General features: G+C 45.5%; 2 protein-coding genes and 1 long non-coding RNA gene across 3 annotated transcripts in view; all 3 read right to left on the bottom strand.

Annotated features, from left to right (window-relative positions):
* The window catches only part of LOC120910529, a 69,039-nt gene that overhangs the window by 10,767 nt on the left and 34,001 nt on the right, over positions 1-24,271 (bottom strand). Inside the window, exons 13-21 of the mRNA XM_040322287.1 lie at positions 20,368-21,683; positions 14,755-14,898; positions 14,597-14,649; positions 14,458-14,477; positions 11,716-12,405; positions 11,086-11,397; positions 10,834-10,977; positions 5,960-6,021; positions 2,161-2,193 (exon numbers count right to left, since the gene is read on the bottom strand). Of these exons, the coding sequence (XP_040178221.1) occupies positions 2,161-2,193; positions 5,960-6,021; positions 10,834-10,977; positions 11,086-11,397; positions 11,716-12,405; positions 14,458-14,477; positions 14,597-14,649; positions 14,755-14,898; positions 20,368-21,683 (2,774 nt within the window). The remainder of the gene's footprint in view (positions 1-2,160; positions 2,194-5,959; positions 6,022-10,833; positions 10,978-11,085; positions 11,398-11,715; positions 12,406-14,457; positions 14,478-14,596; positions 14,650-14,754; positions 14,899-20,367; positions 21,684-24,271) is intronic.
* Positions 2,459-5,577, bottom strand: LOC120910251. The gene is made up of 3 exons (XR_005741455.1): positions 5,424-5,577; positions 2,585-2,775; positions 2,459-2,498 (listed from the first exon to the last, which is right to left on the bottom strand). It is a non-coding gene; the product is annotated as an uncharacterized LOC120910251 (long non-coding RNA).
* LOC120910061 (gastrula zinc finger protein XlCGF26.1-like) lies at positions 10,363-12,258 on the bottom strand. The gene has a single exon (XM_040321911.1). It carries the CDS (start codon positions 12,215-12,217, stop codon positions 10,568-10,570), a length of 1,650 nt encoding a protein of 549 aa, XP_040177845.1. The 5' UTR covers positions 12,218-12,258; the 3' UTR covers positions 10,363-10,567.

The raw sequence follows: 24,271 nt of genomic DNA, 5'->3' as shown, positions 1-24,271 counted from the left end.
GTATGTGGATCATCAGAAGAATCCTCTGGATCAGAAAAATCCCAGGATCTCTCTATATGATAAGTTTTATGATGTATTATTTGTGTAATGCGATTCACTCCTGGAAAACGTTGTGTGGTGGGATTTTTTCCTAGAGAATGTTGTGTGGTGGGATTTTCTCCTGGAGAACGTTGTGTGGTGGGATTTTCTCCTGGAGAACGTTGTGTGGTGGGATTTTCTCCTGGAGAACGTTGTGTGGTGGGATTTTCTCCTGGAGAACGTTGTGTGGTGGGATTTTCTCCTGGAGAACGTTGTGTGGTGGGATTTTCTTCTGCTTTACATTCTGAAGATACATTATTCAGGACATAGTGTCCTCCTGTTGGAAATCAATGTTTAAATGTTATTAGAATTCTTCATTCCTTTCATTCAGAAGTCATCTACAGTATGTTTGTCTAACACTCTACAGTATCTCAGAGCTCTGGTATGGAATTGGGAGCAATCATAACATAAAATATCAATACAAACCAGATAAAGATACATCATCTCCTCCTCATTTGTTGGGAACATAACGTTATATTGAGGAATGGAGATGGACCTTTCATATGGTGTACAGTATCTCCTCCTCATTGGTTGGGAACATGACATTATATTGAGGAATAGGGATGAGCCGAACACCCCCGTTCGGTTCTCACCAGAACCTGCGAACACACCAAAAGTTTGTGTGAACTTTAGAACCCCGTTAAAGTCTATGGGATTCGAACGTTTAAAATCTAAAGTGCAAATCTTAAAGGCTAATATGCAAGTTATTGTCCTAAAAAGTGTTTGGGGACCCGGGTCCTGCCCCAGGGGACATGTATCAATGCAAAAAAAAGTTTTTAAAAAAAATTGAAGTTTTTTCGGGAGAAGTGATTTTAATAATGCTTAAAGTGAAACAATAAAAGTGAAATATTCCTTTACATTTTGTACCTGGGGGGGGGGGGGGGGGGGGGGTATAGTATGCCTGTTAAGTAGCGCTTGTTTCCTGTGCTTAGAACTGTCCCTGCACAAAATGTAATTTCTGAAGGAAAAAAAGTCATTTAAAAATCACTCGCGGCTATAATGAATTGAGCGGAGACCAAGAGTGGATTACCAGCGCTGGAATCTTTTTATTTTTATTTTATTATTTTTAATAAAAGGACTTTCCTAACTGTGTCTGTTTTTTTTCAAATTTGTTACACTTTCTTTGTGAAATGGTAGGGGTACAATGTACCCCATTACCAATTCACATAGGGGGGCTGGGATCTGGGGGTCCCCTTTGTTAAAGGGGTCTTCCAGATTCCAATAAGCCCCCCGCCCGCAGACCCCCACAACCACCGGGCAAGAGTTGTGGGGATGAGGCCCTTGTCCCCATCAACATGGGGACATGGTGCTTTGGAGGGGTCACAGACCCCCAAAGCATCCTCCCAATGTTGAGGGCATGTGGCCTGGTACGGTTCAGGAGGGGGGCGCTACAGTACAGTATCTCCTCCTCATTTGTTGGGATCATGATGTTATATTGAGGAATGGAGATGGACCTTTCATATGGTGTACAGTATCTTCACATTGCAATTATTTAATTTCATCTTTTATACTCATAGAAGAAAAAGGAAAAAATTTGAACATTTCTGTATTCAGTGATTATTACTTACTTCTGCTGATATAAAGAGAAGATTCCTCCTGGTCACTTTTCATGGTCATCTCCTCCATAGACTGCTGATCTCCACTCACCAACGTCTCTTCTTCTTCCTCTTTAACCTCAAGTTTGATGTCTTTTCCTAATTTATCCTGAACCCCAATACGAAAAAATTAAGTTCAATATTAAAAAAAATATCTATAAAAAAAAAGTTATTTTATAGTTTAGAATAACTTTTAAAGTTCTATAGCTCAATTCTTTCTACCTGATGACGGTGAGGGAGGCTTTGATCTTCCTGTGTGGAATCCCGGGAATACTGAAGACTTTCCCCCTCCATAGACTGCTGATCTCCACTCACCAGCGGCTCCTCTTCTTCCTTTTTAATCTCAGCTTTGGTATCTTTCAATTCTTCACCCTAAACCCCAAAGATGACAGAAAACATTTATAAAAAGGAACAATAAGTTACTTTGAAAAATGTGGTCTCGTAGTTTAGAATTATTTTTAAATTTTAGTTCCTCACTCCCACCTACCTGATGATGGTGAGGGATGGTGTAATCTTCCTGTGTGGAATCCCGGGAATACAGAGGACGGGGACATCTCTCTGGTGGGTTCCCATTACTGGATCCATCTGTAGGAAACACACACACTGACTGAATACATTGTTTCTATGTGTTTATCAGATGATGGGGGATCTAGGTGGACCCTCCGTACTGCTCTCTCCTTTACAATAAAGTCTCCTCTTACCCGGTGATGTGAGGAGCGGCTGATTCTCCATCATGACGTCCTTGTAGAGATCCTTGTGTCCTTCTAAATACTCCCACTCCTCCATGGAGAAATAGACAGTGACCTCCTGACACCTTATAGGAACCTGACACACACAATGATACAGTCACCATCCAGACACATCCCTTGTCTGTTACTGGATAATGTCCCAGAATTCCCGGCATCGCTCACCTCTCCTGTCAGCAGATCAATGATCTTCTTGGTGACTTCTAGGATCTTCTTGGCACTGGTTACCTCTGTTGTCAGGCAGTGAGGTGGAGGCACTGTGATGGGAAATGTCCCGAGAAGACGGCTGCTGGGTGTTCATGGATCTCCAGATGTTTCTGTCAATATTTTATAATTCTGTTGTCAGAATGTTTATACTGAAATAATAAAACCGTTTTGTATTTATGAAATTATGCGAATCTTAGTTTTGGGAGATTTACCCTTTTCCATAAATACCAACAAGAAATGTAAGTTTGTTTTTCCGTGATATTTAGAAAGCAAGTGACACAAATGATATGCTTAAAAATATATATTTATTAACTAAAAATACAGTGCAAGTTCATATCAGGTATATTTTGTGATAATACAAATAAATGGATATACTTCTAAATATCAAAGATGAATGATGATATAGATAATATTCACATTTCTACACAATCTCTTATTACAAAATACCACAGTTCAGTTCTTGAATGATACTTGTACATTTTAGACTTGGTAAGTTAAAGTGGAGTTCCACCCAAAAATGGAACTTCCACTTTTTGGAATCCACCCCCCCTCCGGTGTCACACTTGGCACCTTTTGGAGGGGATGGGGGAGCAGACACCTGTCTAATACAGGTATTTGCCCCCCACTTCCTGGCATAGATCACCTCGGTGATCTACGCCACTGCCAGCGCCTATTCTGTCCTCCACCGCTGTCTTCCGGGAGACACATGTCCCAGAAGACATCAGGGACCAGTGAGGTCGCGCATGCGCAGTAGGGAACCGGTAAGTGAAGCCGCAAGGCTTCGCTTCTTGATTCCCTTACTGAGAATGGCGGTGGCAGCAGCCGATCCTCGAGCGACAGATTGGCATCGGCTGCCGACATCGCGGGCTCCCTGGATAGGTAAGTGTCCATATATTAAAAATCAGCAGCTGCTGTATTTGTAGCTGCTGGCTTTAAATATTTTTTTTTGGTGGGACCTGCGCTTTAATAAATATCTCTCTGTGACTTGTGTAAACAATTGTGTTTACCTTAATCACAGTGGGCCAGATTCACGTAGAATCGCGGCGGTGTAACGTATTCTAGATAAGTTACACCGCCGCAATTTTTCATCGCAAGTGCCTGATTCACCAAGCACTTGCGATGAAAACTACGCCCACGGCCTCCGGCGCAAGGCGGGCCAATTCAAATGGGCGTGTGCCATTTAAATTAGGCGCGCTCCCGCACCGGACCTACTGCGCATGCTCCATTTCCTAACTCCCGCCGTGCTTTGCGCGCCGTGACGTAATTTTTTTGAAGGAGAAGGTGACACAAGTGGGGGGCAGTAGTGAAGCTGATGACACAAGTGGGGGGCAGTAATGAAGGAGAAGGTGACACAAGTGGGGGGCAGTAATGAAGGAGAAGGTGACACAAGTGGGGGGCAGTAATGAAGGTGACACAAGTGGGGGGCAGTAATGAAGGTGACACAAGTGGGGGGCAGTAATGAAGGAGAAGGTGACACAAGTGGGGGGCAGTAATGAAGGAGGTGACACAAGTGGGGGGCAGTAATGAAGGAGAAGGTGACACAAGTGGGGGGCAGTAATGAAGGAGGTGACACAAGTGGGGGGCAGTAATGAAGGAGAAGGTGACACAAGTGGGGGGCAGTAATGAAGGAGAAGGTGACACAAGTGGGGGGCAGTAATGAAGGAGAAGGTGACACAAGTGGGGGGCAGTAATGAAGGAGGTGACACAAGTGGGGGGCAGTAATGAAGGAGAAGGTGACACAAGTGGGGGGCAGTAATGAAGGAGGTGACACAAGTGGGGGGCAGTAATGAAGGAGAAGGTGACACAGGTGGGGGGCAGTAATGAAGGAGAAGGTGTCACAAGTGGGGGGCAGTAATGAAGAAGATGCAGTGAACTTGCCAGAGTAAGTGATGTACAAAGTACGCCGCTGTCACTAAGTGACTTAGTTTAAAAAAAGGACTGAAGGGAAGGGGGTCTATAGTTAGTAGAGGGGGGTCCATACTGAGGGAAGGGGGTCTGTACTGAGGGAGGGGGTCTATAGTTAGTAGAGGGGGGTTCATACTGAGGGAAGGGGGTCTGTACTGAGGGAGGGGGTCTATAGTTAGTAGAGGGGGGTTCATACTGAGGGAAGGGGGTCTGTACTGAGGGAGGGGGTCTATAGTTAGTAGAGGGGGGTCCATACTGAGGGAAGGGGGTCTGTACTGAGGGAGGGGGTCTATAGTTAGTAGAGGGGGGTCCATACTGAGGGAAGGGGGTCTGTACTGAGGGAGGGGGGTCTATACTGAAGGAGGGGGTCTATAGTTAGTAGAGGGGGGTCCATACTGAGGGAAGGGGGTCTGTACTGAGGGAGGGGGGTCTATACTGAAGGAGGGGGTCTATAGTTAGTAGAGGGGGGTCCATACTGAGGGAGGGGGTCTATACTGAGGGAGGGGGTCTATAGTTAGTAGAGGGGGGGTCCATACTGAGGGAAGGGGGTCTGTACTGAGGAAGGGGGTCTATAGTTAGTAGAGGGGGGTCCATACTGAGGGAAGGGGGTCTGTACTGAGGGAGGGGGTCTATAGTTAGTAGATGGGGGTCCCTACTGAGGGAAGGGGTCTATTATTACAATGTAATAAAATAAACACATTCCAAGCATGGTATTAGGATGATATAAATGCTAAAACCAGCCATTCACCCAACAAATCGCTCGTCAACCCCAACAAAACTGTACCTGAATGGTAGTTTGGAAATGTGGTGATTTTATATAAATGTAAAGCACTGCCTAAATTGACAAGACTATACAAGTACCTGTAGTAAATAAATAATAAAATAAATGTACCTCAAGATCCAGTAATGTCTGTACGCTATTTCCTATCAAGTCACCTCTCCTCTGGATCTTCCTGTCTTTTACCCTACATCACTTCCTGTCCGTACATGACATCACTTCCTTCTTTGCGTTCCACGCTCAGGAGTGAGATCACCATCTTGTGGAGAATTTAAATACTCCAGACTAAGTTCTTTATACATTAAAATCGGCACATTTAAATTTTCGGTACATTTACAGTGATACCTCAGTTCACAAACGTATTTTGTAAACCGAATTGGTCACAAACCGAGGCAAATTTTCCCATAGGGTTCAATGTAAATCAGGTTAATCCGTTCTGAACTTTTTTCTTTTTCGTTTTTGAACCACAAAAATATGAAACAAAGTACAGTACAGTATGAAGAGAGAGAACACTAAGCTTGCTTGAGACGACTTCTGGCATGGTGGAACATTCTTGTCACCTTCATTACCGCTCTGCACATTCTTGTCACCTTCATTACCGCTCTGCACATTCTTGTCACCTTCATTACCGCTCTGCACATTCTTGTCACCTTCTCCCATGGGTTGGAGACCAAGCTGAAGCCATTTTTTACGAAGAGGAGCTCACTATATGCTGAGGTAGTATGCGGGGAGGCACCATCTTGTCCTCAATGGGCCGGATTCAAGAAGCAATTGCGCCTGTGTAACCATAGGTTACACAGCGCAATTGCTTACTTGCCCCGGCGTAACGAGTGCTCCTGATTCAGGAACCTCGTTACGCCGACTGCAGCCTAAGATCTGCGCGGCATAAGGCTCTTATGCCCGCATATCTTAGGCTGCATTCTTGCGGTGGACGCTAGGTGGCGTTCACGTTGTGCTCAGTGTATAGTATGCAAATTGCATACTAACACCGATTCACAACGTTGCGCGAGCCCTGCGTACGCAATTTACGTCGTTTACGTACGGCGATTTTCGCGCAAGGCTGCCCCTGCTATTAGCAGGGGCAGCCCATGTTACGTATTTATTTTATTTTTTTCCACAATAACTGTTTATTAAAGAGTAAGTCATTACATGTTACGTATACCCGTCGTTCCCGCGTCGCGAAATTTGAATTTTACGTCGTTTGCGTAAGTGAATCGTGAATGGCGCTGGACGCCATTCACGTTCACTTTGAAGCAAATGACGTCCTTGCGACGTCATTTGCCGCAATGCACGTCGGGAAAGTTTCCCGACGGAGCATGCGCTCTACGATCGGCGCGGGAACGCGCCTAATTTAAATGATTCCCGCCCCCTACGGGATCATTTAAATTGCGTGCTCTAGCGCCGGGCATTTTGCCGGCGCGCCCGCGCAATTCACGGAGCTTCTGCTCCGTGAATCAAGGGCAGCGGAGCAAATTTGCGGGGGCACAGGGCAAAAACGTTGCCCTGCGCCTCCGTAAATAATGCGCAAATCTCTTTGAATCCGGCCCAATGTGTCTAACAAGCCAGCAATCAACCACCTGATCAGGACCTGCAAACACTGTGGCCAGTTGGTTGGAATAACAGATTGGGGTATTCAAGCAGTATCAATTCTATTTGGTTTTTGATCTACTACATCGGTTCTCAACCTTTCTAGTGCTGTGACCCCTTGATAAACTTTCCCAAGTTCTGGGGACCCCCAACATTAAAATCATTTTTGTAGGGTAGGTTGTCAGCATCCAAGGCCAGTAATTTGCACCAATAAAACCTACGGACATTTAGCGCTCCCTGAGTCCCTTCCACTTGTACAATATTAAAACCCCTTGTGGTACCTTTTAGGATGTACCCCTCTTTCTCTTTGTTCTACTTTCTTTCCCTTTTATCTTCTTTCTATCCTATTTTTTTCCCCCCACATCCCTCTCGCCATCTTTCTTGTTCTTTCTCTCACTTTTTCTTTATTCCTCCTGCTCTTTTCCTCTCCCTTCCATGTATTCTCTATTTTTATTCCTTCTCTTACTCCTTAGTGGAGGGAGGGGGATGGGATGATTGGCAGTGCTGGGGGGGGGGGGAGTTGGGAAGAGTGGCAGTGCTGGGGGGGGTGGGATGAGTGGCAGTGCTGGGGGGGAGTTGGGGTGAGTGGCAGTGCTGGGGGGGGATGGCATGAGTGGCATTGCTGGGGGGGGGGATGGGATGAGTGGCAGTGCTGATGGGGGGAGATGGGATGAGTGGCAGTGCTGGGGGGGGGGATGGGATGAGTGGCAGTGCTGGGGGGGGTGGGATGAGTGGCAGTGCTGATGGGGGGAGATGGGATGAGTGGCAGTGCTGGGGGGGGGATGGGATGAGTGGCATTGCTGGGGGGGGGGGGGGATGGGATGAGTGGCAGTGCTGGGGGGGGGATGGGATGAGTGGCAGTGCTGGGGGGGAGATGGGATGAGTGGCAGTGCTGGGGGGGAGATGGGATGAGTGGCAGTGCTGGGGGGGAGATGGGATGAGTGGCAGTGCTGGGGGGGAGATGAGATGAGTGGCAGTGCTGGGGGGGAGATGGGATGAGTGGCAGTGCTGGGGGAGATGGGATGAGTGGCAGTGCTGGGGGGGAGATGGGATGAGTGGCAGTGCTGGGGGGAGATGGGATGAGTGGCAGTGCTGGGGGGGAGTTGAGATGAGTGGAAGTGCTGGGGGGGAGATGGGATGAGTGGCAGTGCTGGGGGGGAGTTGGGATGAGTGGCAGTGCTGGGGGGGAGATGGGATGAGTGGCAGTGCTGGGGGGGAGTTGGGATGAGTGGCAGTGATGGGGGGGAGTTGGGATGAGTGGCAGTGATGGGGGGGAGTTGGGATGAGTGGCAGTGATGGGGGGGGGGGGGGGAGTTGGTATGAGTGGCAGTGCTGGGGGGGAGTTCTGATCAGCCAACTTAGGTGCTCTTGATCCAGGTCATCGGCTGATCTGAGAACTATAGTGGGGACTTTTAATGGAAACTCACAGGTAGTGTTACTCACTGTCTCTCCAGCTCTGTGATGTCTCGCAGAAGTGACACCTATGCCGAAATCAGGAGATAGGGTCTCCTTCAGCCCCTCCCACTTTACATTCCTCACCAGTCAGCTGACCTCTAGTCTCTGCCCCTCCAGACATGCTGTGAACTGAATGGGCGGCTGCGAAGAGGCAGAGTGGGTGGCCTTGGGCTCCAGGAACAGCCCAGCTGGGCGGCCACAGGCTCCAGGGACAGACCTGCTGGGCGGCCGCAAAAGGGCTGGGAGAGCAGTACGGGCTTCAGGAACAGCCCAGGATTCGGTGACCCCTGGCAAATCATCATTGGTTCCGACCCCCAGGTTGAGAACCACCGGTCTACTACAACTGGATGTCATTGGAGTCATCTATTTCTGTTCTTTTTTGCTCCTTTCTTCCTTCTGTAGAGCAGACCCCAAGCCGGTCTCGCTGTTTGTCTCAGGATATTTTTCCTAAAGGTTCAAGGCAGCCAGGCACAGAACAGTTTCTCTGGCCCAGATTCTCAAAGGACTTACGACGGTGCAGCGCCATGTACGCCGTCGTAAGTCCTAATCTGGGCCGTCGTATCTATGCGACTGATTCTTAGAATCAGTTACGCATAGATATCCATTAGATCCGACAGGCGTAAGTCTCTTACGCCGTTGGATCTTAAATGCAATTTTTTTTTTGTCCGCTAGGTGGCGCTTCCGTCGTTTTCCCCGTCGAGTATGCAAATTAGCTAGATACGCGAATTCCCGAACGTACGCGCGGCCGTTGCAGTAAAGTTACGACATTTACAATAGGCTTGTCCCGGCGTAAAGTTGTCCCTGGGTAAATGAGGCGCAACCAATGTTAAGTATGGCCGTCGTTCCCGCGTCGAAATTTGAAAAGTTACGCCGTTTGCGTAAGTCATCCGTGAACGGGGCTGGACGCCATTTACGTTCACGTCAAAACCAATGACGTCCTTGCGACGTCATTTGGAGCAATGCACCCTGGGATATTTTATGGACGGCGCATGCGCAGTTCGTTCCGCGCGGGAACGCGCTTCATTTAAATGCTACACGCCACCTACCCGCCAAATTTGAATTCCGTTACGCCGCCGCAACTTTACACGCAAGTGCTTTGTGAATAAAGCACTTGCCTGAAAAACTTGCACTGATGGGCACCAATATGTAGCACTGATATATAGCACTGATACAGGGCACTGATATGCAGCACTTATACTTGGCACTGGTATGCAGCACTGATGAGAACTGATACGCAGCTGTGGTATGTAGCACTGATGGGCACTAATATGCAGCATTGATGGGCACTGATGTAGCTCTGATGGGCACTAAAATGCAGCACTGATAGACACTAATATGTAGCACTGATGGGCACTAATATGCAGCACTGATGGTCACCGATATGTAGCACTGATACGCAGCACTTATGGGCACTGATACGCAGCACTGGTATGCAGTACTGATGAGAACTGATACGCAGCACTGATGGGCACTAATATGCAGTATTGATATGCAGCACTGATACGTGGCACTGATATGCAGCACCAATGGGCACTTATAGGTGGCACTGTTGGGCATTGATTGGCACCACTGATGGGCACTAATTGGCATTACTGATGGGACTGCTCCGATAATCAGCGTAGACCCCCCCCTGTCAGAAAAGACTCTTATTGGCTCTCCTCTACTCCCGTGCTGTCAGCATGATAGAGGAATGCCGATAACTGGCACTTCCTGGTTACACTGTGATCACCTGTGATTGGCCACAGCTGATCACATGGTACGGAGCCTCCATCATTATGTGATCGGATATGCGGTGCATCCAAACACACAACCCCCCCCCCCCGGGGCACGCACCACTTGTGAAGGACTTCATATGACGTCCAGTGACAACAATAAACCCCACCCACCCGCCCGCCCTTTATTTTTCTATGTATTTTTAGAAGAGGGGGATGGAAGAAGAGATCGCTCTGTCCGCTCCGCACATCCGCCTCGTATTGCAGGAGAAAATAAATAAATTAAAAAAGAGGCAGAATTTTGTAAAGTGTGGATATTTCCTTTTTATTTTATAAAATAAATGATTCACAAACAATCAAATCATTTAAATGAAATCCATCACAGCTGAATTAAAAATTAATGACACACGGGCTGGGCCAATCAAAAGCCTTGTGTTGGCACAGTTTAGTCCTATGGTGCGGTCTGCGTGAGTGCGGGACCCAGTTTAGAGGAACAGAACGCTATCAAGGTTTTTGGTCCATGTGAATCCTCTGGTGTCCAGTAAGTGAACGTTTTTGAGTGAAACTTTTCCCGCACACCGAACACGAATAAGGGCGCTCTCCTGTGTGAGTTCTCTGGTGTATAACAAGTTTGTCTTTCCGAGCGAAACCTTTCCCACACTCCGAACATGAATAAGGACGCTCACCGGTGTGAATCCTCTGGTGCAGAAGAAGGTACCCTTTGTCCTTGAAAAATTTCCCGCACTCTGAACACGAATAGGGACGCTCACCCGTGTGAATTCTCTGGTGTAGAAGAAGCCTTCCTTTCCGAATAAAACATTTCCCGCACTCTGCACATGAATAAGGACGCTCGCCGGTGTGAATTCGCTGATGAATAATCAGTTCTGCTTTCTTAGTGAAGGATTTCCCGCACTCTGAACATGAAAAGGGATGTTCACCTGTGTGAAATCTCTGGTGTATAAGGAGGTTTCCTTTTTCGCTGAAACATTTCCCGCACTCAGAACATGAGAACGGACGCTCACCTGTGTGACATCTCTGGTGACTGAAAAAGTTTCCTTTATGACGAAAGCATTTCCCGCACTCAGGACATGAGAAAGGACGCTCGCCTGTGTGACATCTCTGGTGACTAAGAAAGTTTCCCTTCTGACTAAAACATTTCCCGCACTCTGAACACGAAAAAGGAAGGTTACCGGTGTGAAGTCTCTGGTGATTAAGAAAGCTTCCTTTCTGGCTGAAACATTTCCCGCACTCCGAACATGAGAAAGGACGCTCGCTCTTGTGAATCCTCTGGTGGATCACGAGGTGTCTTTTTTGAGTGAAAGATTTCCCGCACTCTGAACATGAATAAGGTCGCTCACCTGTGTGAATTCTTTGGTGAAAAACAAGGCTACTTTTCTGAATGAAACATTTCCCGCACTCTAAACATGAAAAAGGGCGCACGCCCGTGTGAGTTTTCTGGTGTTTAAGAAAGTTGCCTTTATGAATGAAACCTTTCCCACACTCTGAACATGAGAAAGGACGCTCGCCTGTGTGAATTTTCTGGTGATTAACAAGTTCCACTTTCTGAAAAAAACATTTCCCGCACTCTGAACATGAAAAAGGACGCTCCCCTGTGTGAATTTTCTGGTGTTTAAGAAGGCTTCTTTTGTCACGGAAACTTTTCCCGCACTCCGAACATGAGAAAGGACGTTCACCCGTGTGAAACCTCTGGTGGGTGGCCAGGTCTACTTTCTGATTAAAACATTTCCCGCACTTCGAACATGAATAGGGACGCTCGCCTGTGTGAAGTCTCAGGTGGTTAAGAAGGTTGCTTTTTTGAATGAAACTTTTCCCGCAGTCTGAACACGAATACGGGCGGTCACCTTTGTGAATTCTCTGGTGATTAAGAAAGTTATCTTTACGAACAAAACATTTCCCGCACTCTGAACATGAGAAAGGACGCTCACTTCTCTGGTGTGTAGAAGGCTTTCTTGTTTCTTCGAAAGAATTCCCAGACGCTGTAGATGACAAGGAACGTTCTCCTGTATGAAATCCTTTATGGCTTAAAGAAGATCCCTCAGGATTAGATGGATCTGTTCTGTGAGATCTCAGATTTGTTTCAGTAATAATAGTATGTGGATCACCAGAAGATTCCTCAGGATTAGAGGGATCCATTGGTCTTTCTGAAAAATAATGTCTATGAAATATTTGTGTATTGGGATTTTCTCCTGGAGAACGTTGTGTGGTGGGATTTTCTCCTGGAGAACGTTGTGTGGTGGGATTTTCTCCTGGAGAACGTTGTGTGGTGGGATTTTCTTCTTCCTTATATTCTGAAGATATGTTTTTCGAGACACAATGTCCACCTGTTGGAAACCAATGCTTAAATGTTAGAATAATTCTTCATGTCTTCCTATCAGAAGTCATAGAATGAGGTGTAATCATAACAGCAAATATGACTATAAACCAAAGGATACAATACTAAGCAACAGTGTTTGCATTTGTAACATTGTTAACGTGAGAACAGAGCTGGACCTTCCACCACCTCATTTCTTGGAAACATGACCATGTACTCAAGACTGGAGGATGAACCTTTCATATGGTGTACAGTATCTCCTCCTCATTTGTTGGGAACATGACGTTATATTGAGGAATGGAGATGGACCTTTCATATGATGTACAGTATCTCCTCCTCATTTGTTTGGAACATGATGATATATTGAGGAGTGGAGATGGACCTTTCATATGGTGGACAGCAGGGGTTCTCAACCTCAGTCCTCAAGTACCCCAACAGGCCATATTTTGGGAATTTCTCTTATGCCGCGTACAAACGACCGTTTTTTATTAAGAGAAAAATGCAATTTTTTTAACCACTTAACCCCCGGACCATATTGCTGCCCAAAGACCAGAGCACTTTTTGCGATTCGGGACTGCGCCGCTTTAACTGACAATTGCGCGGTCGTGCGACGTGGCTCCCAAACAAAATTGGCGTCCTTTTTTTCCCACAAATAGAGCTTTCTTTTGGTGGTATTTGATCACCTCTGCGGTTTTTAGTTTTTGCGCTATAAACAAAAATAGAGCGACAATTTTGAAAAAAATGAATATTTTTTGCTGTAATAAATATCCCCCAAAAATATATAAAAAAACATAATTTTTTTCAGTTTAGGCCGATACGTATTCTTCTACATATTTTTCGTAAAAAAAATCACAATAAGCGTTTATTGATTGGTTTGCGCAAAAGTTATAGCGTTTACAAAATAGGGGGTATTTTTATGGCATTTTTATTAATATTTTTTTTTACTAGTAATGGCGGCGATCAGCGATTTTTTTTTCGGTACTGCGACATTATAGCGGACACTTCGGACACTTTTGACACATTTTTGGGACCATTGGCATTTTTATAGCGATCAGTGCTATAAAAATGCATTGGATTACTATAAAAATGCCACTGGCAGTGAAGGGGTTAACACTAGGGGGCGGGGAAGGGGTTAAGTATGTCCCTGGGTGTGTTCTAACTGTGGGGGGGGGGGGGTGGCCTCACTAGGGGAAACACTGATCTTCTGTTCATACATTGTATGAACAAAAGATCAGCATTTCCCCCGCTGACAGGAACGAGAGCTGTGTGTTTACACACACAGCTCCCGTTCCTCGCTCTGTAACGAGCAATCCCGGGTGCCCGGCGGTGATCGAGCCCGCCGGGCACACGCACAGGAGTCGGGGGCGAGCGCACGGGCACCCTAGTGGCGGCTCAAAGAGCCGCCGTATAGCTACGGGCTCTCGCTCAGGAGAGCCGACCTGCCGCCGTATAATGACGGTGCGCGGTCGGCTAGTAGTTAATTGGTCATTAAAAACGATCGTGTGTGGGTTCCAGAGCATTTTTCTCGACGTGAAAAATGGCCATTAAAAATTTAGAACATGCTCTAATTTTTCACGTTGTTTTTCATATCGATGTTTTTCACGTCGTGAAAAACGGTCGTGTGTATGCTTTAAGGACAGGGAAAAAACGTGCATGCTCAGAAGCAAGTTATGAGACGGGAGCGCTCGTTCTGGTAAAACGAGCGTTTGTAATGGAGATAGCACATTCATCACACTGTAACAAGCTGAAAAGCACAAAGACTGAAAAGCGCAAATCATCTCTCACCAAACTTTTACTAACACAAAATCAGCAAAAAGCAGTCCCAAGGGTGGAATTCGAATGGAACTTCCCCTTTATAGTGCCGTCGTAAGTGTTGTACGTCACCGCGCTTTGCTAGAGCATTTTTTTTTCACGATCGTGTGTAGGCAGGCTTGACAAGAATCAAGTAAAAAAAAATTTTTTTTCTAGGACATTAAAAATGGTCGTGTGTACGCGGATTTAGATAAAACCTTCCACATCATTTAGATCACCACCTGTAATTATCTAAATACATACTTTTTACTTTTAGAAATAAAATGTGAACTGTTTCTGCATTTCATGTTTATGACTTACTTGTGTCTATATGTAGAGAAGATTCCTCCTGTTTACTTTCCATAATCATCTCCCCCTCCTCCATAGACTGCTGATCTCCACTCACCAACCTCTCTTCCTCTTCCTCCTTATCCTCAACTTTGATGACTTTCAGTTCTTCATCCTAAACCCCAAAATGATCAAATAAAAGGTCTTGAAAACCTATCTACCAAAATTAAAAAATTATATACAAGAATGTCATCACAAAATTTGGAATATCCCCCTTTACCTTAACATGGTGAGGGATGCTTTGCCCATCCTGTGTTGAATCCCTGCAATACAAAGAACTGCCCTCCATAGACTGCTGATCTCCACTAGCAAACATCTGATCTTCCACTTTAATTTCAGCTTTGAGGTATTTCAGTTCTTCGCCCTAAACCCCAGAGATGGTAGACCACATTCGTAAAAAAAGAACATAGAAGAATGTCATATCACAGAGTTTAGAATTCCTTTTCAGTTCTGGTTGCTCAGTCCCACCTACCTGATGATGGTGGGGGATGGTGTGACCTTCCTGTGTGGAATCCCAGGAATACAGAGGACGGGGACATCTCTCTGGTGGGTTCCCATTACTGGATCCATCTGTAGGAAACACACACACTGACTGAATACATTGTTTCTATGTGTTTATCAGATGATGGGGGATCTAGGTGGAGCCTCCGTACTGCTCTCTCCTTTACAATAAAGTCTCCTCTTACCCGGTGATGTGAGGGGCGGCTGATTCTCCATCATGACGTCCTTGTAGAGATCCTTGTGTCCTTCTAAATACTCCCACTCCTCCATGGAGAAATAGACAGTGACATCCTGACACCTTATAGGAACCTGACACACACAATGATACAGTCACCATCCAGACACACCCCTTGTCTGTTACTGGATAATGTCACTTCCTGTCCAGGGGATGAATGTCAAACAGAACAGGATGTGGCACAGAAAAGGACTATATTGTCGAGCCTATCCTATTAGTATCACTGGACTGACTCTGGATGGACAGTTGGATAAATGGTTTTATATTTAGGATATATCCGGTCTATAAACCAGAGGCTCTGGATAGACAGTTGGATAAATGGTTCTATATTTAGGATGTATTCGGTGTATATACCAGAGGCTCTGGATGGACAATTGGATAAATGTTTCTATATTTATGATGTATGTGGTGTGTACAGTCAGATAAACCACAAATTATGAGATTACCTTATGTATCTCGAAATCCAGTCATGTCTCCAAGTTATTTCCTAACAACTCACCTTTCACCAGGAACTTCCTGTCTTTACATTACATCACTTCCTGTCTGTCCAAGACATCACTTCCTTCTTTGCGTTCCACCCTTAGAAGTGAGACCACCATCTTGTGGAGAATGTAAGTATTGCAGCTTAGTTTTATTTATTTTACTTTAAAATCAGCATCTCCGTGCTTTTTTTCGGTTTTAGTGCATATTTTATAATGCAAAGAAAATTTCAATTCTTAAATAAAATGAATTCTAGTTTTAAAGTGGTTGTAAACCCACTTTTTTCACTTTTGCCTACAGGTAAGCCTATAATAAGGCTTACCTGTAGGTATAAAGAATATCTCCTAAACCTGTACGGTTTAGGAGATATTCCCCTCGCAATGCGCCGCTGATTGCAGCGGTGCATGCGCAGGGGGGATCCTCGGCTGAATGGCCGGCCCCGCCGACCCATGCCGGAAAGGAAATCTCCCGCGCGCATGCGCTGGAGTGACGTCACCGCCGCTCCAGCCAATCACAGCGCTGGAGCAGCGATACCCGGAAGACACGCCGAGGCTCCTTCATTCCCCATGGTCCATGATCAGAGTAAGTTTGTCCTCCTCTATTCTCTGTCAGATGCCACGGCTTCTTCTCTCTTCCCCCACTCTGGCTCTTCCCTGTCAAGTACACACGTCAACCAACCCGGACGAGGGCCTTTTTCGGTGGAGGATGAATGGTGCGATTTAAGACCTAGTTCACACACTGGTGCAATTCCAGATATGACTTGGGTTGCTTAGAATCACACGACGATGGAAATCACTTTGATTACAATGCTGCCAATTCACATCAATGCAACCCAACTGAAATGCAACTTTGGGGAAGGGACATGGTTGGTGCGATGCAGTGTGATTTTGTGCCCCATAAACGTCAATGAAATGACACCAATAAAGCATGCACATGCATTTTGTGTGGCATTCGCTGGCATCCTAACAACCAGAGACTCATCCCTGCTCTGACAGCAGGCACTGCAGCGTATGAGCAGCATCATGCTGCACCTGCTTCTAGGCAAAAGGAAAATACTAGATGTCCTGTGGCAGGTCGCCACACATTCACGTAGCAATTGGCATGCACTTGGGCACCTTAAACAAATGTGTCACTGAGAGAAGTTTCTGAATGGTCTTCAGCTTGATCCCATGTTCCCCGAGACCTCATCCGTTGCATCTGCCTACCCGTGCATGACCAGGCATCCCCCTGGACTTTGCCTCTGCCTTCTGCCTCATCTGGTTACCTTCACCTTGGCCCGATTACTGAACTTGCCTTTGCTTCCTGATTCCATATCTCTTTCCTGTACTTGCTCTACCTGCTGACTCTGTCTTATGTTGCCTGGGTGTTACCAACCTTGGCCTACTTCCAGGACTTGCTCTATCCGATGACTTGGTCTCATGCTACCAACCGTGGCCTACTTCCTGGACTTGCTCTACCTGTTGACTCGGTCTCATGCTGCCTGGCTGTTACTGACCTTGGCCTACTTCCTGGACTTTCTCTACCTGCTGCCTCCATCTCATGCTAACTGGCTCTACCTGCTGACTCAGTCTCATGCTACCCAGCTGTTACCAACCTTGGCCTACTTCTTGGACTTACTCTACATGTAGACCCGGTTTCATGCTGCACGGCTGTTAGCGCCCTTGGCCTACTTCCTGAACTTGCTCTACCTGCAGACTCAGTCTCATGCTGCCTGGCTGTTACCGACCATGGCCTACTTTCTGGACTTGCTCTACCTGCTGACCTGGTCTCATGCTGCCTAGCTGTTACCAACCTTGGACTACTTTCTGTACTTGCTCAGTCTCATGCTGCCTGGCTGTTACTGACCTTGGCCTACTTCCTGGACTTTCTCTTACCTACTGACTCGGTGTCACACACTGCTCGGCTGTTACTGACGTGTCCTTCTTTCTGAACTTGCTCTACCTGCAGACTCAGTCTCAGTCTGCTGTTACTTCCTGAACTTGCTCTACCTGCAGACTCAGTCTCATGTCGCCCAGCTGTTACCGACCTTGAGCTACTTCCTACATTCGCTCTATCTACTCTGTCTCATGCTGCCTTTCCATGCCTTCACCCTCTATGTCTCTGCCTGCAGGATTTGGGCAGGAGGTGCAAGAGAAGCCCAAACAATGTTCTAGTCTCCACCAAGTACACAATAGATAAATTCTTTGTGTGGTTGATTGTTCCCTCAAAAAGGCAAATACTATTTAATTTCTTATTTAGAGCATTTAGTGATTCAGCTTAATGATTTTTAAATATTATTTTAATTTTAAAGAAAAGTTGAAATATTTACAGAAATAATTTTACAGAACAGTAAACAAAACAAGCTCACAAGTAGAAAAAAAAACACAAAAATGAATCTGGTCTTTGATCAATGCAGAGGAAATCCAATCTGGTATCAGAGTCACTGGCTCTAAAAAAATGACCCTTGGCACTCCTTCATAGATTTCATGGTGATGAGAGCTACTGCTAGGAAATTAAAGTAATTGTAAAGTCTAAAGGCCCGGATTCACAAAGCACTTGCGGCGACGTATAACAAGTTACGTCGACGTAAGTGCAAATGTGCGCCGGCGTATGTGTGCGCTAGACCCACAAACTAAGATGCGCCGAAAACCAGGCTACACCCTGCCGACGTATCTTGCTTACGCCGGCGTAAGGTGGGCGTACATTTAGGCTGGGTGCATGGTGCCGCTCCCATTGATTTCTCATTCAAACATGCAAATGAGGGAAATACGGCGATTCACGAACGTAAGTGCGCCTGACGCAGGCTACGAGAGGTGCGCGTAAGTTGTACGTCCAGCGTAAAGTTAGGCCCCATAAAGGAGGTGCAACCCAGCAGCAGACATGCAAAGGTCTGCACCAGGGAACACAAGCCGGCGTATTTTACGTTAGACGTGTGTCTGGCTGGGCGTAGGTTACGTTCACGCCGTACACAGTGATCCGGCGTAGTTTAGGCAGTTGTTCCGACGTGGTTATGAGCAGGCAAAGAGTGATGCGTCCACATCACGGCGCATGCGCAGTTCGTGATACGTATCTGTCTGGCGCTCGGCCCATCATTTGCATGGGCTCACGCCTCATTTGCATGGGTTTGCATGGGTCACGCCCACTTCCACCTACGCCGGCCTGCGCTTTCGAAACCTACGCCACGCAGCGTTGGGAGCAATAGCTTGCACAATGAAGTGATTGCCTCTCTGCGCTGCGTCGGCGTGGCGTACGGCGTTTGCGTTACGGCGGCCTAATGTGCGCCCATCTCTCTGTGAATCTGGGCTTTATTTTTTATCATATAAAAATATCAAACATGTTTTACTTACCTCCTCTGTTGCAGTGGATTTGCACAGAGCAGCTAGGATCCTCCTCTTCTCGGCTCCCACTTCTGTGATCCTGGCCCCTCCATCCTGTTCAGTGCCCCCACAGCAAACAGCTTGCTATGGGGGCACCCGAGCTGAGTCCCAGCTCCCTATGTCCATTCAGACACAGACCTCCGACCCGATCCCGCCCCCTCTTTCCCCTGATTGGCTAGCTGATTTTGATTGAGAGCAGTGGGAGCCAATGGTGCCCCTGCTGTGTCTCAACCAATCACGAAGGAGATTTTCGGATGGCTTAGACATTTGTGGACATTGCTGGACAGAGAGGGACCTCGGGTAAGTGTTTAAAAAACAGTGACACAGAACACAATATTGTAAAGTGTAGCGTTTTTTTTATTACATTTATTATTTTAGAACATCGGAATAAGTGAACACACAATAAAATAATCTAAATTAAATCTTGCACAGCTGAAGTAAAATTTAAAACTCTAATTTAATAATAATTACACATGGGCGGGTCTAATGAAAAGCCAGCTTTATCAGTAAAACAAAAAAGAACAATAAAATACAGTACTTCCTATACACCTATAACTATCACATCACACCCAAAAAATCCCAATATACTTTTGCTACGCCCCAAATAAGCCAATTTGAACATAAAAATACTATTAGCCTTTGCAAAAATTTTGGGGTGCAATATGGGATCTTCTGTAACCAAAACATTTGACGTTCTAAATATAAGGAAAGACACACGTGATGTTCTTCGGTGGTTATTTTTTCCACACTCCCCATATATCCATCTCAATATAAAAGGCGTTAGTCCCGGTGAACTCTCCAGTGTTCAGCAAGTGCACATTTTTGAGCGAAAGCTTTCCCACACACCGAACATAAAAAGGACTCTCCCCTGTGTTAACTCTCAGGTGTTTAGCAAGTATGTTTCTGAGAGAAAGATTTCCCACATTCCAAAAATTAAAAAGGACTCTCTCCTGTGTTAACTCTCAGGTGTTCAGCAAGTATATGTTTCTGAGAAAGCTTTTCTACACACCGAACATGAAAAAGGACTCTCCACTATGTTAATTCTCAGGTGTTCAGCAAGTATATGTTTTTGAGAGAAAGATTTCCCACACCGAACATGAAAAAAGACTCTCCCCTGTGTTAACTTTCAGGTGTTCAGCAACTATATGCTTCTGAAAGATTTCCGGCACTCCGAACATGAAAAAGCACTCTCCCCACTGTGAACCTTCTGGTGTGCAGAAAGCAAACTCCCCATATATCCATCTCAATATAAAAGCCGTTAGTCCTGGTGAACTCTCCAGTGGTCAGCAAGTGCACATTTTTGAGTGAAAGCTTTCTCACACACCGAACATAAAAAAGGACTCTCCCCTGTGTTAACTCTCAAGTGTTCAGCAAGTATATGTTTCTGAGAGAAAGATTTCCCGCACCCCGAACATGAAAAAGGACGCTCTCCCGTGTGAATTTTCTGGTGTGCAGAAAGTGCACTTTTATGAGTGAAACCTTTCCCGCACTCCAAACACGAATAAGGACGCTCGCCCGTGTGAAGTCTCTGGTGTTCCACAAGTATATGTTTCTGAGAGAAACATTTCCCGCACTCTGTACATGAAAAAGGACGCTCCCCAGTGTGAACCCTCTGGTGAATAATAAGGCTTTTCTGAAGGGAGAAAGATTTCTCGCACTCTGAACACGAAAAAGGGCGCTCGCCTGTGTGACTTCGCTGGTGTTGAACAAGGCATCCTTTCTCCTTGAAGCATTTCCCACAATCTGAACAGGAAAAAGGACGCTCACCTGTGTGAATTCTCTGATGAATAATAAGTCCTTCTTTCCGAATGTAACTTTTCCCACACTCTGAGCATGAATGCGGACGCTCACCGGTGTGAGTTTTCTGATGTAAAACTAGGCTTGCTTTCTGAAGGAAACATTTCCCACAGTCTGAACACGTAAACGGGCGGTTACCCGTGTGAGTTTTCTGGTGTTTACGAAGGCCTCCTTTTTCTTTGAAACATTTCCCGCACTCTTCACAGGAGAAAGGACGCTCGTCCCCATGAAATTTCAGGTGTAAAACAAGTTGTGCCTTCAAACTGAAACATTTGTCGCACTCTGGACACGAGAAAGGACGTTCACCCGTGTGAATTCTCTGGTGTATAAGAAGGCTTCCTTTCTGAATGAAAGATTTCCCGCACTCTGAACATGAGAAAGGACGCTCGCCTGTGTGAATTTTCTGGTGATTAAGAAAGTTTCCTTTCTGATTAAAACATTTTCCGCACTCTACACATGAGAAAAGACGTGCATTCTTGTGATTTTTATGGTGTATAAGCAGCTCTTTTGTTTCTTTAAAAGAATTCCCAGACACTGTAGATGACAATGAGCTCTCTCCTGTATGAGATCCTTCATGGTTTAAAGAAGATCCTTTGAGATTAGATGGATCTGTTGATGGATCTGTACTGTGAGATCCCAGATTGGTTTCAGCAGTAATAGTATGTGGATCATCAGAAGATTCCTCAGGATTAGAGGGATCCATTGGTCTTCCCAATTGAGGAGGTCTATGGTGCATTTGTGCATTGGGATTCACTCCTGGAGAACGTTGTGTGGTGGGATTTTCTTCTGCTTTATATTCTGAAGATAATTTATTCAGGACATAGTGTCCTCCTGTTGGAAATTAATTTGTAAACGTTATATGAATTCTTCACGTCTTTCATTTAGAAGTCATATACAGTACATTGGTCTAACACTCTACAGTATCTCAGAGCATCGGTATGGCATTGGGTGTAATCATAACACAAAATATGAATACAAACCAAATAAACAATAGAAAATACAATAAACATACTAGGTAATAGTGTTTGCATTAATGACATTGTTACTGTGAGAATGGGGATGGACCTTCCTCCTCCTCATTTGTTGGGAACATGACGTTATATTGAGGAATGGAGAAGGACCTTTCATATGACCTTCTCCATGTCTGTCTGTCCACCTGCAAGGTGATTATTGTGGCCAGTCTCTGGGTGGAGCCCAAACCTGATTTAAGCCTGCAATCTCAGTATCTCCTCCTCATTTGTAGGGAACATGATGTTATATTGAGGAATGGAGATGGACCATTTATATGGCCTTCTCCATGTCTGTCTGTCCACCTACAAGGTGATTAATGTGGCAAGTCGCTGGGTGAAGACCAAACCTAAATTGGGCCAGCCAAGCCTGCAATCTCAGTATCTCCTCCTCATTTGTTGGGAACATGACATTATATTGAGGAATGGAGATGGACCTTTCATATGGTGTACAGTATCTCTCCTCATTTGTTGGGAACATGACGTTATATTGAGGAATGGAGATGGACCTTTCATATGATGTACAGTATCTCCTCCTCATTTGTTGGGAACATGACGTTATATTGAGGAATGGAGATGGACCTTTCATATGGTGTACAGTATCTCCTCCTCATTTGTTGGAGAACATGACATGATATTAAAGAATGGAAGAATATATTTAAATACATATTTTTACTCAAAGAAAAAAAAATCTATTTTTTTTCTGCATTTATTGTTTATGACTTACTTGTGCCAATATATAGGGAAGATCCCTCCTGTTTACTTTTCATAGTCATCTCCCCCTCCTCCATAGACTGCTGATCTTCACTCACCAACGTCTCTTCTTCTTCCTCTTTAATCTCAACTTTAATGACTTTTATTTCTTCATCCTGAACCGGAAAAATAATAAAATAAAATATCTGGACAAATTAACTGCCAATAATAATATTTTAAATATAAGAATGTTATCTCAAAGTTTATAATAATTGTTGAGTTCTATTGCCCAGTCCTTTCTACCTGAACATGATGAGGGATGCTGTGACTTTCCTGCGTAGAGTTTCTAGAACACAGAGGGTCACACAAAGGCTGCCGATCTCCACTAACATCCATGTGTTCTTCCACTTTAATTTTGACTTTGATGTCTTTCAGTTCTTCGCTCTAAATCCCAAAAATGATAGTAGAGAGTTGTAAAAAAAAAAAAAATGAACGGGATTATATAGAAGACTTTATCTCAAAGTTTAGAATACATTTTTAGAATGCGTGCTCAGCCCCACCACCTACCTGATATTGGTGAGGGATGGTGTAACCTTCCTGTGTGGAATCCCGGGAATACAGAGAACGGGGACATCTCTCTGGTGGGTTCCCATTACTGGATCCATCTGAAGGAAACACACACACTGACTGAATACATTGTTTCTATGTATCTATCAGATGATGGGGGATCTAGGTGGACCCTCCGTACTGCTCTCTCCTTTACAATAAAGTCTCCTCTTACCCGGTGATGTGAGGGGCGGCTGATTCTCCATCATGACGTCCTTGTAGAGATCCTTGTGTCCACTTTCTCTCCAGGTGACCAACAATAAGAACAAGGTGGGAGTCAAATCTCAAGTTGGCTTTCAAAGGAAGTATTACCTGGTAAATATTAGATTGGAGAAAATACGTTTAATAAATAGAACCGACCATGTATGATGGATGGTATGTACACATGACATTGTTCTTTGTGCAAATGTCTATATTGTGAGCCCCGTCCTATTAGTGTCACTGCATGTACTGGGCACATTGATGTCCCCCTGACAGTCAACTCCACCAAAATAAGTCTGGGGACACCTGTGCTGTGTGTAGCACTGAGCGCCACAGCTCTTTAAATCTTGCCCAGCAGTACTGGGTACAAAAAGCATCAAGGAAGTTTTTTTCACTTCCCTCCTGACAGCTGCGGGGAGAGAGAAAGTTAGATTGTGCCCTGATTGGCTGTTGCTACAGCTGAAGAAGACCTATCCCTAGTAGCCTTATGGCGAGAGGACTTCTGATTGGCTGCCTGGGCCAGGTTGGCTGGCTTCTGCTCATAGTATCATGGGGAAATCGGTAGAAGACCCTTGTGGGGTTCAAAAAGAGTTGTCGGTGACCCAGGGATGTGGAGAAGTGACCCCCTATGCTGCAGGGGTACCTATTCGTGTCTCTGGGAGTGTGGTTAAAGACTGGGCACATTACTAGGAGCTTCTGCTGCCTCGACCATTGCTATGATCAAGGCAGCGATTGCTAAAGAGACTACCAGGAGCCCAGTTCTGTGCTATGAGCAATGTCCTATGGAGGGCAAAGTTGGGAGAAACTGAAGGAGGGGGGCTGCTGTGATAGAGGAACCTGCAGAGAACAATTGGATAAATA

This window comes from Rana temporaria, chromosome 8, assembly GCF_905171775.1.
Source record: "Rana temporaria chromosome 8, aRanTem1.1, whole genome shotgun sequence".
NCBI lineage: Eukaryota > Metazoa > Chordata > Amphibia > Anura > Ranidae > Rana > Rana temporaria.
The sequence above is the reverse complement of the archived record's forward strand: the minus strand, read 5'-3'. Positions and strand labels throughout refer to the sequence as shown.

What these genes read in the sequence shown, in the direction of transcription:
- LOC120910061 (XM_040321911.1), bottom strand. Translation starts at nt 12,217, where the DNA reads ATGGATCCCTCTAATCCTGAGGAATCTTCTGGTGATCCACATACTATT.